Here is a 25,205-nt window from a genome sequence, read left to right as displayed (position 1 = left end):
GTCTTAATTGCGAGATATAAAAGTCTGAATTGCGAGATATAAAAGTCTGAATTGCGAGATATAAAAGTCTGAATTGTGAGATATAAACTCAGAATTTAGAGAAAAGTTAGAATGTTGAGATATTAACACGCAATTAGGAGAAATAAAGTCACAATTACCTTTTTTTATCATTTTATTCCAGGGTGAAATAAGCTTCCATAGTTTACAGCTCACTATAGGGGAAGATTATCAGTGAATAATGATTTTGTTATTTGAATAAGTGATAATTCTAATCATAAATCTAAGCACTACCATATGGATTTAGAAGACGTGATTTATAGACCAATTTCATGAAGCTTACAAGCCATGGTCACTATAAAGTGTTGAACTTCATGAATATATTTACAGTTTTGTTCAGCAGAAGAAAATCACATGGGTTCAGTGTGACATGAGAGTGAAAAACAAAAAGATTTTTTTTGTTTTTGGGTGAACTGTCTTATTAAGATTGAGACTGAAAGACTTAAGAGTGCAGAGATGGAAAGGGAGAGGAGAGGTTTATCACAGTAAGTACCTCCGAGGCTGGATGAGCCCATGCTAGTGCCAATACCAGAGGAAAAGGGAGTGCCAAAACTGGCCCCCAAGGGCGCCTGTGGTCCTGGGACAAAAAAAAAAGAGAGCAGAGGAACTTACTCTCACGCACTCTCATATATATATAGATCCATATTATCAATGAGCAAACTCAAAAAATTTGATTAACAATCTTGTAAGAGAAGCACATGCTTTGAAAGCAACTTTTGGAAAACGTCCTCATTGAAAATAAGTGGCACAGCGTAAGAGCTACATAAAAGCCATATCAGCATTATCTAAAATACGGCTCATTATGATGTTGGAGCAAATGGAACTTAATAGAACATCAAAAAATAGGCACTACTGGCTGCAAATAGATTTTTTTTTCTATTTATTGTACTAATCTGCTTCTAGTTACTTACCTTGGATCCACACTAATGTCTTCCTATTTTGATGGATTTTCTAAATCACTTAATATGACAAAAGGTACTTATTTCCTAAATGACATCTGCAGACCTGCTGTTACTTAATGCATTACTAAATTGTGCTCCTGTCTCGTTTCCTTTTAGCTGGTTTAAATTTGATTCGATTATTAATTTAGAGATGTGATAAATCAGCATCTCAAATGCAGTCTTTTAATCCAATTCATTGAGAAAAATCAATGATTTATCAGTCAAAAAGAAACAAAGACAAGGGCTTTTCTTTAAAAAAACTGATTTATTGTCAATTCAAATTACATTAAACATGACAAACAGTTGAGGACAAACTGATTCCTAGTAGTAGCTATGGCATTAACACTGTTTAAAACGATTAAAGCCAACCTGTGCCAAAGATGCATTTCAAACAATGGTTAGGACTAATGCGGTATCTAATTCAAAAGGCACACCATTTTAAATACATCAACAAGCATCACCTAAACAAAAAATTTATGATAATAATTAAAAAAACAATTGATTTATAAGTTAGATTATAGAATTATAGACTATGTTACTATTTGTAAACAACCAAAATAATAAGCCCCATTTGTGTTCCAAGGAATGGAAACGTATACCAAGAACCAGACATGTCTATAAACAGACATCCTGTGTAAGAGCTTTGATTAAGTACCAACACACAAAAGCCACTTCCTAAAAGCGTTTTTTAAAAACATGACATGCATTAAGATCATTCGTTTGTATAGTAGATCGGCGAATAAAAGCAAAAGAAAGCCTGTAAGATCTGAGATTCACAATGGCTCATAGTGAAAGTTCACTGAGGGTCTAATTCTTAGTTTTCCCACAAAGCAAGAAGGTGTGTTGCTTTCGTCTTTTGCGAGAAAAGTGATTTGAAAAGGTGTCTGAAAAGGTATTACCACCTCTGCTATTACTCAGACATTAGAGTTATGACAGCCATGGTAGAGAAAGACGGATCGAAGCATGAAATAGCAGCTCTGGGCCACCAAAAGGCCAAGAATCACAAAAACTGCATTTCTAAATTCTGAAATTTGGCACAATCCTTCACCGCAGACCCTCAATAGTCCCATAAAGCAGCATGTTCACTCAAACTGAAGTCTTGAACACTGTAGCCCTTAAATAAAGAAAATGAATGACGACTAGTGTCTGTGTAGGATTTTCATCTTTAACAGACTTTACTGCAGTGTGTTGTGGTTGGGCTGATTCTACAAGGAAATGCAAGGAATTGTATCTCACATCTTGTGTGTGTATACATATACTGTGCAACTAATTAAGCCATTCCGTTGGTTTAGCGCACTACATATTTACAGTTAATTGAATATGCAAAAGCACCCACAACAGTCTAGACTTTCTTAGGCACAAAGGCACAGTCCATTTCCAAAAAATATTATAGTACAGATAAAAAAAAAAAAAGCCTATTAATTGGGAAAACAATGAAATGTGAATGACGAACAGTCAAGTTTTTGATCAAAATGATTTTGGCTTATGGATCACACTGATAAAGCCCTTTTGTCGACTTATTTCCAGTAAAATCACAAATCAAAAATGTCTGTAATTTGATTCTTCTCTATAGATTGAGAACCCAGAATAAGACCAGCGTAAATAGATTCTGCGCCATCGGAAGTGGAACATCTATCACTATCTCTCACACCTCCGACCAGCTATTATTGCCAGGAAATCTCCATGGAAACCACAAATGCAACCATGGTTACAGATGGATGGAGGGTCTCACCAAAGCAAAGAAACCTTCAATCAAGAACAAAAAACGCACAGAAATGATATCATATTCAGAGCTGTCCAATAAAATACAGTAAATGACCTTAATTCACCTCAGAATCAGTAGCTTACACACTCCCTTCATACATATCTACTCATGCATATGCAAACCCCATGGAAATCCGGTTAATTCAAATCATCACGATCATAAAAAGGAGGAGGAACTTAGGAATAAAACAGCCTGACATTGTCTTTCCATAACTAAACCAAACAAGCATGGTTTTGATGCGAGATGAAATGCTGAAAATATCAAAACAATACTTGCCAAAGCTACCAAGAGAAACAACTGATATACAATGCTGTTCTGATAGATCAAAATATATGCAATGCACATTGTATTTAAACTGATCTCAAATGAAATGTGGACACTCGTGCGAAAAAGCTTTATACTTTTAAAACAAGTGATTCTGAAAATTATTTAACAACAGCAATTAAATAATCCGTTTAGTATGCAGCTATCAAAATGCATGTTAGCATTATGGTGCCACCAACTGAGAAAAATATGGAAAGAACCAAATGTGTTCCTATCCTAAGGTACCGTACGACGATCTCTTTCCTGCATAGCATGTTTATCCTTTACCAAACCACTCGGCTATTTTCTGTCTATTCCCATCTAAAACAAACATATTGCTCAGAAAGCTTCAGTCACGGCGGTCGTACTGAAAAGGGTTTGTTTGGCACTTCAAAATATCAACTTTCACATCTACCATTAAGGAATACAGGTTTAGTTGATTATGGGTATAAAAACGGAAATAGGTGTGAAAGCATTTCAGTCCCGTATGTAGCACGCGAGTCTACTGTGTTTGGCTACTTTGTGTAGTGACGGCTACATTAGTGCTGTTGGAATATCAGAGATCAATCCTATGACCTTCTGCGCCACTCAAAATAGAAGACCTGTCCCTATAAAACACAGACAGACCACCTCAAGATGATAACCCCCTTTCTAAACCTTGAATAGGTTTGGAATGTGCCCGTAATGTTTGGGGTGTATTTAAATAGCATTTCATGCTCTTGCTTTACATCTCGTGTTTTTTCTTGTGCGAGGAAGAGATAAGAAAGAAAACAGAAGTTGGGCAAGACAGTCAGCATCTAAAATCTCACAGCACACTAGTTGGCACACAAAGTCGCGTCATATACGTTAAAACAACCCTGTTGCTCCATATCTCAAAGAGAGAAAGTTTAAAAACAAAAACAGACATGGCACTGACTGATTTTGCGGTTTATTTTTAAATTTGTTTGCTCTATCTGCCCTTCTCTGTCATTTTCCCCCTCCCTCATTCTTTCTATTTGTCCCTCCCCATATCATTCTATCAGTCTAGAGGTCAAGAGGTCTAGAACTTGAAGGCGGTCAGACCTGGAGCCGGCTGCTGCTGCTGAGTGAGAGTGGCAGCCATGGCAACGGCTGCTGCGTTGGGAATGCTGCCGAAGGGTGCGGGGCCTGTGGTGACGTGCGGAGAGCTCTGCCATTTCTTGCCAGCAACACGTTTTGACTCGAATATGTCTGTGGAGTCGTCGAGGAAGGCTCGTCTGTAGCCCAGATACTGATATTTGAGAGTCTACAGAGAACGAGAGAAGAGACATTTCAAACATAATAATTGTGCTTTAATTCTATCATGAAACTGATGTACTGATGTATGTGTGCATGTATAATATACAATATAAAAGTTTGGTTTTAAGAAATGAACAATTTTACTTAGCAACTAACAGTAATGGTAAAGACTTTTATATTGTTACAATATTTTTCTGTCTCACATAAATACTGTTCTTTTGAATTTTCTTTTCATCACAGAATCCAAAAAAAATAAACAGTGCCCACAAAAATATGAAGCAGCAGAACCGTTTTCAAAATCAGTATTACATTTTAAAATATAATAAAATGGACAGTTTTTTTTTTATCTTATACTAATATTTTACAATATTATTGTTCTCTGTATTTTTAACCAAAGAACTGCATAAGGGAGCACAAGAGACTTTTAAACAGTAGTGTGTGTATATACATACATCAATATATATATACACACACACACATATATATATATATATATTTACATACATACATGTAAATATTTGTGTGTGTGTATATATATGTATGTAAATATGTGTGTGTGTGTGTGTGTGCGCGTGTATGTATATATACATTGAACAAAATTATAAACGCAACACTTTTGTTTTTGCCCCCATTTTTCATGAGCTGAACTCAAAGATCTAAGACTTTTTCTATGTACACAAAAGGCCTATTTCTCTCAAATATTGTTCACAAATCTGTCTAAATCTGTGTTAGTGAGCACTTCTCCTTTGCCAAGATAATCCATCCACCTCACAGGTGTGGCATATCAAGATGCATGATTATTGCACAGGTGTGCCTTAGGCTGGCCACAATAAAAGGCCACTCTAAAATGTGCAGTTTTATCACACAGCACAATGCCACAGATGTCGCAAGTTTTGAGGGAGCGTGCAATTGGCATGCTGACTGCAGGAATGTCCACCAGAGCTGTTGCCCGTGAATTGAATGTTCATTTCTCTACCATAAGCCGTCTCCAAAGGCGTTTCAGAGAATTCAGTACATCCAACCGGCCTCACAACCGCAGACCACTTGTAACCACACCAGCCCAGGACCTCCACATCCAGCATCTTCACCTCCAAGATCGTCTGAGACCAGCCACCCGGACAGCTGCTGCAACAATCGGTTTGCATAACCAAAGAATTTCTGCACAAACTGTCAGAAACCGTCTCAGGGAAGCTCATCTCACGATACCGATCTTTTTAAAGCCTTCTTTTTATCATTTATAACTATTTATAGTGATACACCAATCAGGATTTTTAGACATTTATTCAGGGCCTGAATTTCATTTTTTGAAAATGGGGGGAATTCCCCTCTTAGGTGACTCTTGTGAGAGGGGAAGCAGCACGGACTGTGCTTTCACACAGGAGTCCACTACTGATCCATGGCTGTTTACCACAAACACAACATTTATCCATTATTTTGATTTAAAAAAAATCATAACATTGTCACTGAAAATGCTTTTTCAGCGTTGCAATTCTTCCCCAACTAAGCAAGCCAGAGGCGACAGCTGCAAGGAACCAAAACTCCATCGGTGACAGAATGTGACTGTGAAACACAGTAGACTTTAATAATATGCATTGATGGTGTAATTACAAAATTTTCGTGTCAAGTCATGTTCATATTTACTGCAAACAATGCGCTGTTACTTTAATTCAGCGCTTGCAGCGCAGCAAAAATAGACTCTGTCTGGAAACGATCTCTGCACTGCTGCAGACGCGCCGCTACTGGAACGCACTGCCGGACCGCAACCGTGTGCAGTGAACGCTTTAATCCGTTAACATGAGCGCGGAAAAAATACGCACCACGTATGCACTGCAAACGGAGTAATGTGAACCTGGCATTATGTGTGTGCGCTGCGAGTGTGCATGAGCACGGTCTCCAGGAGAGCGCTGAATGGTAAAACACTGGCAAGAATTAAAAAGACATGCAATTTATCAACTTTAGTGATGATGTGACACTGCCTCGAATGTGCAAGTGACAATTCCTGTGTCAACTGTGCAGCTCGCTTATAGTGCAGACGCGATGTGGTGATTTGAAGTCATTTGCGTATTTTGAGAGAAAGAGAGAGAGCGCACGGTGATTCTCTCACGCTGTTTGTGAAATTACGTCTCACACAAGATTTTCAAATTACTTTATAAGTTATTTAATGAAGAAATATGAAGGCGAGTACCTCACCTTCAGCATTATAATTATTTCACCCGTGCCGGACAGAGACAGTGCCGTTGCATGTCGTGCCAAACCTCTCACGGCAGCGTCATCAGCTTGAGATCGTTTTTTTGAGATCGGCCTTTTAGACCGCCGATCGATCATCCCAACGTGATTATCGGCCGATAATGATTGGTAGCCGATCGATCGGAGCACCCCTAATATATGTATATATATATATAGATAGATGTATGTAAATATATTTACATTTAGTAATTTAGCAGACGCTTTTATCCAAACGACTTACAAATGAGGACAATGGAAGCAATCAAAATCAACAAAAGAGCAATGATATGCAAGTGCTATAACAAGTCTCAGTTAGCTTAACGCAGTACACATAGCAAGGTTTTTTTAGTTTTTGTTTTAAATTATATAATAAATAAAAGAAAACAGATAGAATAGAAAAAGAATAGAGCAAGCTAATGTTAGAGGCCTTTTTTTTTGCTTTTATTAATTGTATAATAAATAAAAAGAAAACAGATAGAATACAAAAAGATTAAAGCTAGTGTTTTTTTTCTCTCTGTGTGGCACGCAGGTGCTCGTTATCACTCGTGTCACTGGCCTTGCTCCTTTCCCATGGCTCTAAGCCCCACCCCACTCGTCACATATATTGTATATAATATATATACAATATATGAGTATTCATATTTAAAAACATTAAATATGGTCCATATAAGAAATGTTCAGAACTTACCTTAACATTCTCATGAACTCCCTGCAACTGTGCAGCAAGTGCAACAAACGTCTGGTAGAGTTTCTGCATGGCCAGGGACAAATCTACATGAGAGATGACATCATACAGTCAAGAGGATACCCGAGCTATCTTTCTATCATATGAATCAAGGCTGTGCATTAGTTGACTGAGAGCATAGCGTAGATTAAAACCTTGAGGGGTGATGTGGGAGCCACTGCTCTGGGTGGTCAGATGATTCTCCAGTTCTTCAATCTGCTGACGGTACTGCAGTAACTGCACCTCAAATTGCTCCACCAGAGCCCGGAAATAACTGTAGAGACAGATGGACAGCGCATTGGTGGACAACAAGTAATAGTAAGCAACTTTTACTGCTTATCGATGGAATTTAGGAGTAGAACCCACACAGATTCACTCACTCGGAAGGCACCGTGTTCTCATGTTGGAGTCCAGGAGGCGTCTTCTGGGTGCGAAGTGCGATATCGGCATTCTTCAATTCCTGCATGAAGAAAAGGATGGATTACAAGATTGAACAATCCTTGAACTGCTTAGGATGGTCTGCATGACATTTTTTGCCTAACCTGAGAAGTTTCCAACTTCAGTTTGTCTATGGAGAGTGAATTTCTCTGCAGGCCACTGGCACAGACGGACAGGAGCTGTTTGAGTGACTTGATGTCCTCTTGCACTTTGAGAATGGCTTTAGAAGACATCCTGCTGATCTCTTCCTGGACTTGCTTCTGTTCTTTGACAAATTTCCTGTGGAAAGACACATATTAAGCACCAAATCAAATTCATGCAACTATCACAAAATGTGGTAGACTTACTGAAAGTTGTCCACATCTTGACAGATCGGACCTGGCAGGTTTTCATCTTTGAGGGCTTTACTGTCTCTGTAGAGATAAAAAAACAGGGTAAGAACAACTAAAATGATCTATAATGAAGTCAAAAGGTGATTGTAGTGTGGTTCTTACTCTTGTCTGGTGCTGGATAACTTGTCAGTATTTTTTTCAGAGGAAATACTGAAGTCTACTCCACCCAGGCCGAGACTGAGTGCAGGAGCAGAGGTGGTTGCAACAGAGGAGGAGACTAAACCACCCAGACTCAGAGGTCCACCTAAACTGGACTGTCCCAAACCTGAAACACATATTAAATGAGTATAAGAGCAAAACCACCAGTTTAAACCAAATGTAACATGACTACAGAGGAAAAAAGGCTGACCTGTCAAGGAGGGGTTGGAAAAGAGACTGGAACCAAAGGAAAAACCCGAGGCAGGAGCGGAGGAAGTGGTGGCAGCTCCTCCTAAGTTGAGGGAGAAGCCAGTGGAGCTGGTCTGAGGGGCTGTGGAGGTCAGGACGGATCCCAGAGTCAGTCCTGTGCCTGGAGCTGCAGAGGTGGTGGTTGTCAGTGAGAAAGGTGTAGCGGAGGCTGCTGGCTTTCCGAAGCCCAGGCTGAATCCAGTGGAAGCAGCGGTAGAGGTGGTGAGACTCCCTAAGAACACAAAAACAACAAATTGGAAATCAGTACAGCATGTCTGAAAGATTTAACCAGAGGTTCTCAAAGCAAACGTTCAAGGGGCTTAAAAATTAAGTTGATATTTTGAAGAATATAGGCTGTGGTGCCTATTTTTTTTTCTCTTCCCCATACTATAGAAGTCAATGGGGACCAACAACTATTTTGTTACCCACATTCTTTAAAATATCTTCTTTTATGTTCAACAGAAGAAAGAAACTCATACATATCTTGTTAAATCTACATGGGCATTTTAATAAATATGCATATACAATTTGTCTGTATAAACAGTTTCCACTCAGAAATTGCTACTAAAACAGTACTTTCTCCAATAATTATTTTACTTACACATTTTTTTTACAGTGTAGTTATGTCACAAGCTCTAAAATATTTTATCAGGTAGAAATAATGTGTTAAAAAAAGTTAAAATGTTAATTAAGCTTTATAAAGAAATACCATTGTGGACATTAGGGGGCAATGGAGTCAAAAGGTTTGAGGCCCACCGGACTAAAGAAATATGATTAAATTTCTTCTAGCTTGTTTCCTTGAAGCATTGCTTACCTAAAGTAAGGCCAGTAGTGGATGCAGCAGCCCCTAAAAGTGTTAATTATACAATGAATTAACAAAATGAATTAACTATGATGTTATTTATTACTAAGGCACTAAATTATGTGTCATACAAGCAGCCAAGAACCTGAGGCAGGTGTGTTAAAGTTGATTCCAGTTGCTGGTTTCTGTGCAAATAAACTGGACCCAAATCCCAGTGTGGAGGTGGTACTGGTGGTGGCCAGTGTGGATGTCGGCGTGCCAAACCCTCCGAATGCGAATCCACCCGTACCTGCTGCAGGAGCACTGGAAAAAGATATCAGACATTAAAAATCATGTTTGTTTTTACTAACATTAACATTTTAATGTAATTATAATTTATCTGCATTTGAAAAAAATTATTCACTCACACAAAATTGTTTTATTTTTTGTAATTACATATAAATATATATATATAATAAAAAAAAACATACATTCAGACAACCATTTAGTAAATACTTTTTTTATGGTAGGCCATTGAAAATGAATGTGAAACTAAAATGTGAGCTTGAATTGTAAACAGCAAATTGTTATTGACCATCCAATTAAAGTTAGCATTTTAAGCTGTCATTTTAGACGTGTTTATGTTTTACACCATAGTCCTGCACATCTCATTAAAAAGCGAGCACACTGTTGAAAGCTGACCTGGTCGCGGCTCCAAGTGAGAACCCCCCGCCGGTGCTGGTGGAGCCGAGGGTACTTGTGCCGAAGTTAAAGCTGGACATTCTGGACTTAAATGTCCAAAAATTGACAATCAGAAACAAGCGTGACTGACCTCGTGGAGGCCCTGAAGCCACTTCTTACGGCATACGTTGGATAATAAAAGCAACCACCACGAAATTCTGATGCGTATAAAGAAGATATGAATAAAAGATTATAAACTAGGCAATCGAGGTTTCGTTTATTTTTAAAACTCCTGTGGGTTTCTAAGTATTGAAAACGTTGCTGCTCCGTGTTTCCGCGCACAATCTCTTCTTCGTCTGTCTCCTTGTTTTTGCGGTAAAATTCAAACATCATCTGTTTCGAAGTATTGCCACCTACTGGCTTGGAAGGTCCATGCAGGCAGTGTGATTTATTGAACTAAATAATCCATTATTCATCTACTCTGGTGTTTGTCTTGTTTCTGTTGTTGGACTTTATATTAATATTCTGTCCACACTTACAGACATATTTCCACTATTTAGATAATAATATTTCAGCAACTATCAAAATACTCTTTTGCCTTTATGATATTTTAGAGGTGTTGCATCCGAGAAGGAATCTGTTTTTGAACGAATCTTTTAAAGACACAGTTCACCCAAAATAAAAATCCTGTCATTTTTTTAACTTCATCATTTACCTCAAGTTTTTAGAAACCTAGAAATGAATTTCTTCTCCTGAATACAAAAGAATATATTTCGAAGAATGTGCGTAACCAAACTAGTTTTTGGACCCCATTGACTTCCATAGTATGTGGGCACCAGTAACTGTTTGGTTCCCCACATTCTCCAAAATATCTTCTTTTATGTTCAACAGAAGAAAGAAACTTGTGAGTATATTTTCAGCAAATTTTAATTTCTATTCCTTTTAATAAACCAAGTGAAAGAATTACCATACACAATTAATAAAACATGCAAAACACAAATACGGAATTTAAAGATCAATCAAATAATCATACCGTGCAGTAATAGTGAGTAGAAAAAAATATAATATAATAATTTATAATGTAATATAATAATTTATCATGTAAATTATTAGGTTACACAGTATCACAGTATAAATTGTGTCTTTATGCATATATAGCTGCATTATAAATTTAAGGATGAGGATCCAGCACAAGGGTGATTATATTTGAGAGTCTGTGGCATATAAAAGATTGAAAACCCCTGTTCTAATGAAAGTCTAACTCACAATATACATAATATATGGTTTATATATTATGAAATGTTAATATGTCAAACGCTTTTTTACCAACACAAGGTTACACAGAAAATCTAATGAAAAACTAAAAGTATCAAGACGCGTCAGAAAACTACATTTCCCAGAATGCACCTGTCTGTTTTTCTCACAGACACGCCCCAAGTAGGAAGTGCTGAGTAGAGCAGCAGAAACTGTTAGCTGTTAGTAGAAGAGATGTTTTGAACTTGGCTTCAAACGGAGGCGGATTTATTCTTCACTTATTCATCCGATGTGTGAACGCATCTGTTTAGGATATTGTCATCCGTTTCTTGTGCTGACCGCGCTAAAACAGCGACATCATGGAGCACATCCGCACACCAAAGGTACACTTTACTAAATAGTAGAATTCTGCGAGATCTGCCCTGCTATGTCACAAAGTCACAAACACTTGTTAAATGCAATTGAATTTATGCATCTATAAATGTATCTAACACACGATGTGGTGTCACTATATAGATTGGGCGCGCAGCTCTCAGCGTTGTTTATGTTCATCTATATCTTCTGGCCTTGTAAATATGAGCCGAATGTACTTGAATCTAGTCCCGGTGATCCGTATGTGGATTTTCTGCCTTTCTGGCCATTTTGACTGATTTCAAAATCTGTGCAGAACTGGTCTGTCCTGAAAGCTTTGGGCCTTGGAGGCTGATTCTGCATTTTTATGTTGTCTGAAGACTTAACAGTGATGTAATGAATAAGGCTCTCAAAACTGCCTTTACTTCTGAATGTGTACCATCAATACCATGACTGAGGTGCCCTTGAGCAAGGCACCGAACCCCCAACTGCTCCCCGGGCGCCGCAGCATAAATGGCTGCCCACTGCTCCGGGTGTGTGTTCACGGTGTGTGTGTGTTCACTGCTGTGTGTGTGCACTTTGGATGGGTAAATGCAGAGCACTAATTCCGAGTATGGGTCACCATACTTGGCCACATGTCACGTCACGTCACGTATACTGTAAATAGTTTTATTTGTTGTGACATCATGAAGCAATTCATTATTACAATAACTGGAGGATACTAAGTTGGATCTTTTTCTATTTTCATCATCTTCATGTCAGGGTTTTCAGCCAGGGGTCCAAAGCCCATAAAGGCACTCAAGCAGGCCTTAAAAAAGAAAAAAAAACAAAAAAAAAAATATATATATATATATATATATATATATAAATAAATAACATTAATATAGTATTGATAAAAAATACAATATAGATAACACATAAATAAATATAAAATATTATATATATATATTTACATTTAGTGGGGCCATGAGGGCCATGAACAAAAGACAAAGAGAAAATCACTCACTGCTCTTACCTAAATAACTTTTGTAAGAATCAGTGCATATTGAATTCAAAGAGTAAATTGTACGCAGTGTTTTATTTTTCCTTTTTATTATTCAGTTCCTAAACTCATGTTAAAAGGATTACACTAATGTTAAAATGACATTTTTATGTAATGCTCGAGTAAAACACATACCGTTCACTTTCAGAAGTTGTTGTAGGGGTGCTTTCTTATTAGAATCAGAATCAGAATGAGCTTTATTCACCACTTAAGTGTGCGCAAACACAAGGAATTTGTTGTGGTTTTACAGGAACTCTTGGTACATACAGTACATACATGCATACAAATAACCATATATATATGACACAAGATAGTTCTAGAAGTTCACAGAACTGACTCAGCAACAGCTGAGTAAAACTGTTTCATCTGAGCATGTGGCACTTTAAGCGTTATCGTATCGGATATCGAATATCGCATTATTTAATGAGTTATCGCATATCGCATTTTTCTTCAATATCGCACAGCCCTAGTGTGAACCAATTTGAATCCTGAAAAGACTTGTTCAGTTGGTCAAAGGAAGACCTTTCGCAAAGACCTCACATTATTGGATGATTCAGTATTACTGCCATTCACATGCTTGTGCCGTCCTTGAGCAATTCATTATGTGTGATTACCAGGGTTGTGTGCCATTCGGAATTGAATTGAGAATGCTTTTTAAATTCTAATTCAGTTCCAGATTTTGCCTTGGTAGCAAACAGGATGCATAAGTGCAATTCATATGTTAATGTAAGGCAGTAGAATTGAAGTGAATTGAAGGTAAGAAAGTGTTGAAAGAGGATTCCTTTTTAACAGGAAAAGCTAAATTTGTAAAAACAAAATGTCGTCTTGACAAAGCCTTGTTTGAAAGTTTGAATGAAATGAATGAATTCTGTCATCATTTAGCCTACTCACTCTCATGCCATTCCAAACCTTTCAGTCTTCTGTGGAACAAGAAGATATTTTGAGAAATGTCTCTTCTTTCATGTTCCACAGAAGAAAGACAAGCATACAGGTTTGCAACAACTTGAGGCTGAGTAAATTATGTAGTTTTAATTTTTGAAGCTTTATATTGTTGAATTGCCTACATTCATTTACAGCATGTGTTCTTATAGGTGCTGCTTGTAGTACTGATTTTGTAATCTCTTTGTTTTTAGTGGAGTTCATGTACCTGGATTTGGCCTCTTTGACATCTGTACGACACTTTGTCCAGAGATATAAAGCCAAAAGTTTGCCATTACACATCCTTGTCAATAATGGTATGTAAATTCCTCAATTTCTCTAGTTTCTTAAAAAAAAAAACGATGATAACAAAAGATTAGGCTATATATTTACTCCTCAATTCAAATGTTTTTAAAAAGGTATTTTAATACAGGTCTATTATACAATGATTTATAGGCCTACAATTAAAATATTAACACTCCAGTCATCAATAAAAATCAATGAAATAAAAAGCTTTTATTTCAAGCACCGACTTTCAAAAACAACCTGTTTAACACAAAATAACAATTTCAGATAAACATCATTTACTATTTTTAAACCCACAGTGTCAAAGATTTCAGGTTTTACTATCTTTGTGGGGAAATTTGGTCCCCTCAATGTAGCATAAACAAGTACACACACACACATAAACAAACACACACACATATACAATACACACAATACACACACACATACACACAAAGAAAAACAAGTAGATAGAATAGAAAAAATAGAAAGCTTGTTTTTTTTTTTTTTTAAAAAGAAGATAAATATAAAGTAGAATTAAAATAGAATATGTATATATATACTTTATATATACAGTATATATATAATGTTAAAGGTATATATACTGATATATAGACTGTATCTGACTTTTGCTTTTTTTAATACCTGTACTAGTGTATAAACTAATGTACAAAGTTTATACCACTTGCTTTTGTCAATTTCCTTTTAAAAATCATACTCACTGTTTGTTTTCTGATGTCTGCTGATTTATTGCAGTCACAGGAAGTGTGTTGCTTAGCTGCAGTCAAGTTGCTGGGAAATAGATGCAGATCTAATTGTAATATACAGTAGTTTTAGATAATATGAATGAATGTCTATAATTGATGTCTGTTGTTTGGTGTCTCGGTCGGTTTTTTGTTTGTTCACTAAACTGAACCTCTAATCATGTTTTCTGTCTTAATGTAAACATTTGTGGTATGATAGCATTTGTGATATGATGTCGACCAATATGATACACACTACCAATTAATGTGATGTTAGTTAATGTAATACAAAGAGTCTGTTGTGCCATATCAGCTAAAAAATGACTCAGCATATGTATGCAACACCCATGAACACAAATTCCCCCACACTTTTTGTGTTTGTTTATGAAATATTTTGAAATATTTGATTATACCTGCAGCTACAAATATAAGTGTAGCTCCATTTAACAGATTTTTATCATGTTAAAATAAATTCCTCCGGTTTTCCCTTAAAGGGGTCATATGATGCGATTTCAATTTTTCCTTTCTCTTTGGAGTGTTACAAGCTCTTGGTGCATAAAGAAGGTCTGTAACATAAACACATTTCATTACACCAAATACACAAAATAATGTTCTTTTTAGCAGCATCATATGACCCCTTTAAAATATATGCAGAAAATGTGAAAAACATGAGTAGATTTTGCTCGGTCCTACCAGTGAAAGTCAATTTATTTTGAATCATGCCCTAATTGCTCATGGTTAGGTTCATATTTACAAGGTGGAAGATATATTTAGATACATTTAAAAATTGTAACATGTGCTTTCCTCCGCAGGTAGAACAAGTGAAGCTGCTAGATCGCTTTAGCAACAAGTCCGTCATAGGAACCCTCCATCTGACGGCCACACATCTGATTTTTGTGGAGAGTAATTCAACCAGTGCCCAGGAGATATGGGTATGAAAAGCCCCTCTTAACGGTCTCTAAATGACGTGATAAAGATTTCCTGTGTGACCGACAGGGTAGCTTGGATATACAGTACCACCCTTTTTGTTTACAGGATTATAGAGAATTAGATCATGGGAATGAGGTTACTAGTTCCTCACGTTGGCAGTAGGTGTTGTTGCTGTGGAAACCTGTCGGCTGAGCTTGCCCCCGAGGCCAAGTGAATACGAGAGTGTAGGGGAGGCCAGGAGAGGACACGAATACCAATGACCCACATAGCTCAAGACGTGATCTGCCACGTTTAGAGTCCACTGATCGCTCCGTCTCTGTGTGTGAGCGTATGGCAGATGATTAACTTTATCTCACCATCTTCTCCACACAGGAAGCAGATCGGAGGTTAAGATGCTGACTGACACTGACCAACAAAGATTATCATTATAATACTCTTGAGAGGTTTTAATGGTATTATGCTATTAATTCTCTAATTGATCAAACTTCTTATTTTTGTCTGGTGGGTGATAAAGTTCAGTAAGTTTCTTTTCTTTTTCTTTTTTTTCTTCTTTTTTTTTAAAGAAATTAATACTTTTATTCAGCAAGGACACTTGCTCATTAAATTGATCAAAAGTGACAGTTAAGACATTTATAATGTTACAAAATATTTCTATTTCAAATAAATGCTGTTCTTTTGAAATTTCTGTTCAGCAAAGAATCCTGAAAAAATAAAAGTGTTACCGTTTCCACAAAAATATTAAGCAGCACAACTGCTCTCACAAGTTTTCAACATTGATAATGATAAGAAATGTTTCTTGAGCAGCAAATCAGCATATTAGAATGATTTCTGAAGGATCATGTGACAAAGTAAAAATGTGATTATTTACACAATTTATAATTAGGTTTATAATAAATATAATATATAATGAATTCTGTTTATACTAGCAGTTTTAGCCTGTTTTTACAAGGGCATCCTTGATCTTATTTTAGTTTATAAGAGATCTGGCCTCAAGAGCACATTTTTGCGACTTTGTGCCAGCACTTTCTAAAAACTAGCTGGCTGTTTGGAGTAACATGTTCACATGAGTCTGGAACCCAACTGAAATAAATTCTGCACTCTCACGTGTAGCTTCTTCACTCTTTTAGGACTGGCTCGCACAAAAACGGCTCTCTGTCTGCCTGCAGTACTGCCTTCTGTTCCCTATGCATTATGCATTACGTACACACTTCAGTGATCAATGACAACAGCACACTGAGTCACGATGCAAATGGAAATGCAGATACATGCGCATTTTAATGCCCCATATTTTGACCTTCCAAAAGTGCTGTGTAGTTAATTTGAATATGGTAATTGTATATGTGTGTATTAGATTCTCCTTGTCATGTTCTTGCACATTATATTCCTCTTAAAGATAGAGGAACACAAGACCAGGAAGGAAGGAAGAAAAAACAAGATTTCAACATGTCTTAAAAAAAAAACCAGATGCTTGAAGACCAATCTGACTTGTCATTGTGGCAGGAAATATATTTGGAAAAATAGTAAACTATAAATTTGTTCCACTAACGTTTGACAACCACAGAGTGATTTATTTTTTATTTTTTCACATTAGGAAGGGACCATATATCAGTTACCAGCCGATTTTAGAGTTTTATTTATCAGTATTGATCGATATTGGATATTTAGTTACGCATGCCTATTTCCCTATTTTTATATTTAAATGGCCTTTTCCATCATCTAACGCTCACTTGAAGTTAATCTTCAAAAACATTTGTTTTACACTAATTGGAGGCTCATTGATCCTCCGGGGGAGGATATAAAGCCAGTGTTTTATAACGGATGCTTGCCGAAGAAGCGTGTTTTGGAATAGTTTGTGAGGATCAGTGGTGTTTATGTACAAATGGGCATCAGACGCTCCAAACACAGACACGATCACTTGTTCTGACAGAGAGAACTGATGATGTCCAGCCTTTACATACTTGTAAGTACTTTTAGGTTGAAAAGAACATCAGTTGAATTCTGTAAATGGTTTTGTATTTATGTGTTTGTGTGTTCAGATCCTTCATCACCACATTGCCTCCGTGGAGAAGCTGTCCCTCACAACCAGTGGCTGCCCGCTTCTCATTCAGTGCCGAAATTTCCGGCTTGTCCACTTTGTGATTCCGCGAGAGCGTGACTGCCATGACATCTACAGCTCTCTGCTCAGGCTGCTGAGACCAGGTGGGTAAACTCACATGTCTGCCCTCATCAAGAATAAATAGACTGCAAAAGTTTCCTGAAAGTCACAGGGGAGACCCTTAGGTCTGTTCTGTGATTGAACAAAGGATATTGTGGTCATGCGTTGTTGGCCGGAGGTCAGGGATGTGTGAGCATCAGTACCAACTCCAGATGGTCGCCTGAATACTTTGACTTTCATTTTCACCTTTTGTAAAGTTTATTAACTCATTTATTCTGTACACCAGTGTCCTACGACGAGCTGTACGCATTCTCCTACAACCCAAAGCAGAATGACCAACAGAGAGAGGAGGGCTGGCAACTCATAGACCTCGCAGCTGAGTTTGAACGGATGGGAGTGCCATGTGATCAGTGGCAATTGACAGATGTTAACAGGGAGTACAAGGTATGATGGGAGGGAAAATATGTTCAACATCACCTTCTCTTTCTTTGATCCAGCCAAGTTGATTCTAATTCAGGATGTGTGTGACCTAAAATCAGGTCTTATGAGGCTGACAGGCAACCTAAAATAGAGTATAATGTCCCTCAAGACTAGTATTGGAATAATGTGGTTGGAATAAAACTTGGTTTTAGTCAGATAAGCAAAAGCCAGGCCAGGTAGGTACTATATGTGCTAGTGGTGTTTTATTTTTGAATGAATCTGATATACTTTGGTTGTAAATGACTCGGTTTGTTTGAGTGAATGATTCAGTCGTTCATTCATAACACAAAAAGACTTGAGTCATCAGCTTTTTGTAACCTGCAGAAAACCTGCACTTTACAAATCTTTTTGATGGATTGAAAACCTTTTAGATACTGAGATTAATTAAATATGGGATGCTTTATTTTAGGCATTACACATAAGCGTTGCACATAATTACAATATTTATTCTAATATAGAATTAATATAGAATCATACAGAATTACACGGTGACCAAAACTGTTATACAAATAAAAAGTAATATTTTAAATTTAATATCTTACATTCTTCAAAATCTTAATAAAATAAATATGAATAAACACTATATTAATATTATATTTCAAAAATACTAAAAGAATACTGTTCTTATATATGCTGGGCTCTTGTTTCTTTCAAATATTTTTGATTTCATATTTTAAAATAAAATATAAATATTAGATGACAATCCTAAAAAAAAAAACTAAAATTCAATTGATTAAAAATAAAGAAAAAAATCTGTGAAATTTAAAAATGTTAATTTAAAATAACAAGAAACTAACTGAAATAAATAAGTTTAATATAAAATACTTTAACTAAATACATATAAAAGAGAAACATAAATTCAGTGGTGTGTTTCCATGATTTTTACAGGTACCGCATGATTTTTTATTTTTTTTTTAATGGCAGTAATTGTTTTCTTTAGTGTTTTGTTAATGTGTCTGACTCTAAATTGTGTGCTTAGGTGTGTGAGACATATCCAAGAGACTTATACGTACCCATTACGGCCAGTAAACCAATCATAGTCGGAAGCTCCAAGTTCAGAAGCAAAGGCCGCTTTCCTGTTCTAACGTACTTCTACCAGGAGAAGAAGGTAAGAATGGTTTAATAAGAAAAGAAAGCCAGCGATTTAGGATTTAGGCCCTTTGTTAATCTTTAGAGTTCATTAAAACTAATTTATGTGCAGATGTCTGTTGACACAGTAATGGGAGTTAGTTGTTTCTTCTGTGCGCTGTTGGATAAACGGAGCGGGATGGTAAACAGGTAATGGCTTGTCAACACACAGAGACCGATTAAGTTAAACAGTAGATTTACTGGCAAACCATGGCTGTATGCCAGCGGCTACCTCCCAGCATCTGCATTGGTCTTGTTAAGTCTGTCGTTCCTCATTTACTCTGCTTTTATAATGTACTTCAGGGTGGTAAGTGTTTATATTTGTTTGTGTCATGTCTCCAGGCAGCGGTGTGTCGATGCAGTCAGCCTCTCTCTGGCTTCAGCGCTCGCTGTTTAGAAGACGAACACATGCTTCAGGCCATCAGCAAGTCCAATCACAACAGCCGATATATATATGTGATGGACACGCGGCCTAAGGTAGAACGTCATGAAGTTTTTTTTTGTGTGTTCTTCAAGCCAGTTGGGTGATCATAACAGGTTCCTTAAGCACTTTTTGTGTTTTTGTAGTTGAATGCACTGGCGAATCGTGCAGCAGGGAAAGGCTATGAGAATGAGGACAACTACTCTAATATCCGCTTCCAGTTTGTGGGCATCGAGAACATTCATGTGATGAGAGGAAGTTTGCAGAAGCTTCTGGAAGGTCTGAGATTGCTGACCTATGAGAATTTGGTTCATTCTCATTTCAATTTGTTAATTGTCAACATCTTTGTTATTTGTGTCTCATAGTGGTGGGAACGCGCTCACTTTCCATGACTGATTACCTGGTTGGACTGGAAAACAGCGGATGGTTGCGTCATATCAAAGCCATCATGGATGCAGCTATATTCCTTGCCAAGGTAAAACTCCAATCTTCCTGCATGCAGTATTATGCCCCTGATTCTTCAGTATCCAGTATTATTTTAGTATTATTTCTATATTTTTGTAGTATTTATTAATATTTTGAATTAGCATTTATTTTTTATCATTTTAGTTTTCATTTTATTTTTGGTTTATGTTTTAGTAATTTTGTTATGTCCTTTTATCATTTTTATTAGTTTTTTTATATATATATTTCTATTTATCTTAGGTATTTATTTACCTAAACTTATTTCAGTTTGTGTCCAAAACATCATTCCTTATTTTGTTTTTAATTCCTAGTTTTTAAGGTTAGGTTTTGCATCTAATATTTATATATTGTGTGATTACATCTTTATTTCAGTTACTAAACAATTATTTTACTATTAGTTTTTTAACAGTAACAACACTGGTATGAATTCAACAGATTTCTCATCAGTGTTATTTTAGGATTATTTAGATACTATTATAGTTTTTATATATTTTCTGTTTTAATTTTAATTTTAGTAATTGTTTTTGTGTTTTTCATTTTTATTAGTTTGCTAAAAAATGTGTACATAGGTATTATTTTATTTTATTTATTTTTTTTATTTTAGTACATCAAGTTAAATAAAAATGATATTTTTTTTTCGGCAACTAGCTGAAATAATATATATATATATATATATATATATATATATATACTGTATATATATATGTAACAAAAAGGTTTGTTTTTTTTAGTTAACTAAAATAACCGTTTCTCATAAATGTTTTTGTAATACCAGGCTGTGACTGTTGAGGGCGCTAGTGTCCTAGTGCACTGCTCTGATGGATGGGATCGGACAGCTCAGGTCTGCGCTCTAGGCTCTCTGTTGATGGATCCGTACTATCGCACCATTAAAGGTTTCATGGTAAGAGCCTTTCGTCTGTTCAAGCTGACATTGTCGTTTATCTTTTTCCACCATCTAATATATCTTCCTCTTGTTCTCAGGTACTTATTGAAAAAGACTGGATCTCTTTTGGACACAAGTTTGCAGACAGGTTAGCATCATTCACTGTTTGGTTCTTGACTCTAGATGCTTGAAGAGTCTGGAATAACCTTGACGCCTGTTTCGCCGCAGGTGTGATCAGTTGGACCCCGACCCAAAAGAGGTGTCACCCATCTTCACACAGTTCCTGGAGTGTGTATGGCAGCTGACTGAACAGTTTCCTCAGGCTTTCGAGTTCAGCGAGTGGTTCCTCATTCAGATCCACGAGCACGTCCATTCCTGCCAGTTTGGCAACTTCCTGGGCAACAGTCAACGGCAGAGAGAGGTCCTTCAGTGAGTAAAACTAACATGCATTTGCTTCCTTCCCATCATCTCAAACCCCTTACTTCATTTGTATATCATTACAGGTTGAAGGAGAGGACATATTCATTATGGGCTCACCTTCTGAGTGAAAAGCAGAACTACTTGAACCCTGTGTACAGCCCAAGCTTTGCAGAATCACACCCGGTCTTGGAACCGTCTACCCAAGCTTGCCACTTCAAGTACAGATGACTAACCTCTTCTGTTTATAAATGACTCCTCCTTTATTTAGACTCTGCAATGGTTTAACCAGTAACTGGTTTGTGTTGCAGGTTCTGGAGAAACATGTACCATCAGTATGACCGTTCCATGCACCCTCGGCAGTCCATTCTCAAACAAGTCCTCACTTTCAAAGAAAGCAACCGAGAGCTTGAGGGCACAGTGCAAGCCCTGAAGACTGTGAGTTCACCTCAGGAATTTGGTTATTGGATAAAAATTAAGCCATGAATGCTCATTTCCCATGAAAAAGAATTAGTTATGGATTTGTGTGTTACAATACCACCAAGTTTCCCCTGAGGCATCAGGAGATGTTGCGCTAACAAAATGAGGCTGTGAAGGACTGAAGTACAGTTTGCTCAGTATGTTCAAACAGAATGTGTAACATTGACAGCCCATGCATTCTGGAGTTCTGTGTCCACCAGGGCCTTCCTTATTCTTATAATAATAATAATAATAATAATAATAAGAAGAAGAATAGTTACACACACATACAGTATATATATATATAATTTATCATTTTATAAATAATTTTATAAGCTTTTTTTTAGGAACAAGAATCACTGAAGCTGTGTTTGCATTTGTCAGTGACTCATTTTGCTTTTGTGATGAACATGTTTTCAGGTCTATAAAGTATTCTTGCACTTTTCATTGCATTCATCTGAAATGACACATGCTTTCCTGTGTCTTTGTGCGTTTCCACAGAAACTCCAGAAGTTTGGTGTGAGTACGTCTCCACTAAAGCCCCAGACACCTCCAAGAGATCGCAGTCTCCCTCTCCGACCTCAGTCTCTTATCCTGGGAGCTCCTCTTCTCAGTCGGAAGGAAGTGCAGCAGGAGGAAGACGAGGAGGTGTTCGGAGAGGAGGCCAGGGAAGATGCTCCGGCCAGTACTGACGGAGAAAGGACTGTAGAGGGTAGCAGTGCCACGGAGAATGGTTACGGAGAGCTGACAGGATCGTTCGGCTCCAAGAATGAGCCGGCCGTGGTCACCTTGGAGTTTGGAGTAGCCAGAATGACCTGCTAAGGACACTTCAGAACTTGATTTTGGAAATTTCATGAATCTAGTGGGACTGGAAAAAAAAATAGATTTGTATATTCTTATGTGAGAAAGATGAAGTATATGTTTGCTAATGTGTGTGTGTGTGTGTGTGTGTGAGCGTGCCCATGTGTGCAGTTGTTTACTCTACGTGATGGCACTGCACTCATGTACAATAGACAAAGAAATAATTGGGAGGAATTCAGAGATGGATCCCTTAATGTAAATTCATTGTTATATCTGTCAATTCAAATGTTATTTCTGTCATCAACTACATTTTAAAAAAAGCTTGTTTTTTGTTTTTGTTTGCTCATTTTTTAAAGAATGTCAGTAGCACTAAAAAGAAAAGATTAAACAAAGCGCTGATGGACTTATGAATCAAATCCTCAATATTGTAGGTGTTCTGACTCAAAACTTAATTTATTCGATGTCACTTGCTGTTATCTTGAAGGGTGAAAAGACTGATGCTGTCCAGAATGAAGGGTAACTGCAGAGATGCCCTACACACAAGTGTCCCATGTGCAGTCTGGTCGATTATGGGGGTTACCCAAAAGGTTAATGTGATGTCATAGAGCAGGTCAAAGGTCATGTTTATTTACAGGTGACTATATGAGCTAACAATAAATCATGGGTAACAAAAAAACGGTTACTAATCTGAATGGATAATCTAAAGCAATCTGTCATTGTCACACAAAATAAATTATTTTATCTTTTATTCTCACCAAGGCTGCATATATTTGATCAAAAATACAGTAATGTTTTCAAATATTATTAAAATTTTTAAAAGCTGTTTGCTATTTAAATATATTTTAAAATGTAATTTATTCCTGTGATGGCACAGCTGAATTTTCAGTAGCATTTACTCCAGTCTTAAGTGTCACATGATCCTTCAGAAATCAACAACAGATTTCTGTTTCACATAAATGCTGTTATTTGAAACTTTTAATTAATCAAAAAATTACAAAATCAGTAAAACATTTTACTCAAATTACATTTTAAAATATATTCAGATTGAAACTGCTCTTTTAAATGCTAGACTATTTCACATTATTATTGTTTTATCAAATAAATGCATCCTTGGTTAGCATAAGAGACTTCTTTCATAACATGTAATTATTCCAAGCTTTTGACGAGTAGTGCATATTAATAAAACAATACTGAAATATAGTAAATTCTTGTAGCATAAACATCTATCAAATTAATATTTGGGATTTTTTTGGGATAGTTTTATAAACTAAGTCTAAACCTGATTTGGGATGATTATTTGTCTAGACTCATCCCAATTAACTATTTTCAACATACTATGATTTGGTACATAGTAATTCTAATCTGATATAATATGTAGAACAGATAGAATGTGAATTTGGCATACAGTGCCAAAGTTAAGCTGATTACAAAAGTGTCTTATATTTTTTCATATTGGATTGAGGGCCAGTTGCTTCTTTCTGTAGAGAATCATCTCATAATGGTGAGAGGATGTCTGAGTCTTACCACATTTCCAGACGCAAGTACTTGTCTGACATCCATCTTGCATTTGTAAGCAAGTCTTAAAAGTGATTATTGGGCCCAAACCCTCGGGACTGTATTACTGACTGGAAGAGGATCACTAGGCGAAATGGGAATTAATACTAATCCCTGCAAACGTGGCCCTAGACGATAGTCTGCTGCATGCCTGTAAAGACATAAACACAAGAGCCAGCATGAGTGTGAAATGTGTGTACGCTCAAGTATTTTGTCTTTAATCTAAACAGGCATAACTCATTGAACTTGATTTGATTAGTACGTTGAAAAAATCAATACAGCAAATAACAATGGTGAAGTGTTTTCTGATGAATAAGTGAAATGTGTCCACATGATAAGCACAGGTTCGTCCAAATTACCCAAGGAATTACATAACCACTCATTTTTCTAATAGGCACTGTCTAAGTCTGTGTTGTGGTTATGGACCTGAATTTGATTCTTGATAAATTCAGACTATTATGGAACATAATTGATGTCTCCAGTAAACAAACTTTGTCACTTCCTTTGATTTCCCCACGCAATATCCATTTCCATGTGCGTTTTAAATGTTTTATGACGGAAAAGCTTTCTATATCCGTCTATATTTCTTACCATTCTGGTAATTATTGTAAGCTTTATTGTAAAACTCACCCCTGCGAGAGGTCACAACAGGATGTAAAACTGTGTCACGTGACTCCGTAAACCGGGTTGTTTTGCAAATCTGAGCACCGGTGACGGGACGCGTGAAATACACCCGCGGGTCAGACTGTATTAATAAGACGCTAAAGCCTCTCAGCTCTTAATAGAAATGAAGTAATTCTGGTGAGTGAGCGGGGCCTTATAAAAATGTATCGTGATATATTTTGCAACGTTTATGAGCCACGGGTTTCCTCGGGAATTTCCTACTATGGGTTTTTTAGAATGGCGGTGTTGGATTTATTTTCATAATCATTCATATTGTAGAACACAGCGTGAACATTGTTTCAGG

General features: G+C 36.8%; 2 protein-coding genes across 7 annotated transcripts in view; one reads left to right on the top strand and one right to left on the bottom strand.

Annotated features, from left to right (window-relative positions):
* The window catches only part of nup58 (nucleoporin 58), an 11,932-nt gene extending 1,576 nt beyond the window's left edge, over positions 1-10,356 (bottom strand). For 2 of the 4 annotated variants that reach the window (XM_016453937.1, XM_016453938.1), the window contains exons 1-12: positions 9,974-10,356; positions 9,438-9,595; positions 9,305-9,337; positions 8,453-8,722; positions 8,206-8,368; positions 8,059-8,124; positions 7,816-7,990; positions 7,654-7,733; positions 7,429-7,547; positions 7,238-7,320; positions 4,129-4,330; positions 551-634 (exon numbers count right to left, since the gene is read on the bottom strand). In XM_016453937.1, the coding sequence (XP_016309423.1) occupies positions 551-634; positions 4,129-4,330; positions 7,238-7,320; positions 7,429-7,547; positions 7,654-7,733; positions 7,816-7,990; positions 8,059-8,124; positions 8,206-8,368; positions 8,453-8,722; positions 9,305-9,337; positions 9,438-9,595; positions 9,974-10,053 (1,513 nt within the window). In that variant the 5' untranslated portion in view covers positions 10,054-10,356. Of the gene's footprint in view, positions 1-550; positions 635-2,548; positions 2,745-4,128; positions 4,331-7,237; positions 7,321-7,428; positions 7,548-7,653; positions 7,734-7,815; positions 7,991-8,058; positions 8,125-8,205; positions 8,369-8,452; positions 8,723-9,304; positions 9,338-9,437; positions 9,596-9,973 lie in introns of those variants that run through there. The other 2 variants (XM_016453940.1, XM_016453939.1) reach the window with 2 other exon arrangements.
* A 1,028-nt stretch (positions 10,357-11,384) lies between these two features.
* mtmr6 (myotubularin related protein 6) lies at positions 11,385-23,399 on the top strand. Of its 3 annotated transcripts, XM_016453934.1 has the most exons (14): positions 11,385-11,589; positions 15,358-15,477; positions 17,512-17,674; positions 17,917-18,074; positions 19,090-19,218; positions 19,581-19,715; positions 19,806-19,938; positions 20,025-20,134; positions 20,900-21,025; positions 21,106-21,155; positions 21,236-21,436; positions 21,511-21,645; positions 21,736-21,862; positions 22,385-23,398. In XM_016453934.1, exons 1-14 carry the CDS (start codon positions 11,566-11,568, stop codon positions 22,703-22,705), a joined length of 1,932 nt encoding a protein of 643 aa, XP_016309420.1. In that variant the 5' UTR covers positions 11,385-11,565; the 3' UTR covers positions 22,706-23,398. The 3 variants fall into 3 exon arrangements, with proteins under 3 accessions (XP_016309420.1, XP_016309421.1, XP_016309422.1); XM_016453935.1 differs by lacking the exon at positions 15,358-15,477; XM_016453936.1 differs by lacking the exons at positions 11,385-11,589; positions 15,358-15,477 and adding an exon at positions 17,158-17,435 and having other exon boundaries at positions 22,385-23,399.
* The last annotated feature ends 1,806 nt before the right edge of the window (positions 23,400-25,205 follow it).

Source organism: Sinocyclocheilus anshuiensis, unplaced genomic scaffold (genome assembly GCF_001515605.1).
Source record: "Sinocyclocheilus anshuiensis isolate Anshui unplaced genomic scaffold, SAMN03320099.WGS_v1.1 scaffold928, whole genome shotgun sequence".
NCBI lineage: Eukaryota > Metazoa > Chordata > Actinopteri > Cypriniformes > Cyprinidae > Sinocyclocheilus > Sinocyclocheilus anshuiensis.
Note: the sequence above shows the minus strand (reverse complement) of the source record. Positions and strands in the feature narration are given on the sequence as shown.

Excerpts from the sequence above, each read along its gene's own strand:
- mtmr6 (XM_016453934.1), top strand. The coding sequence starts at position 11,566 with ATGGAGCACATCCGCACACCAAAG. Across the intron at positions 20,135-20,899 it reads CAGCTATATTCCTTGCCAAG|GCTGTGACTGTTGAGGGCGC; the intron begins GTAAAACTCCAA and ends TTGTAATACCAG. Across the intron at positions 21,646-21,735 it reads ACCCAAGCTTGCCACTTCAA|GTTCTGGAGAAACATGTACC; the intron begins GTACAGATGACT and ends TTTGTGTTGCAG.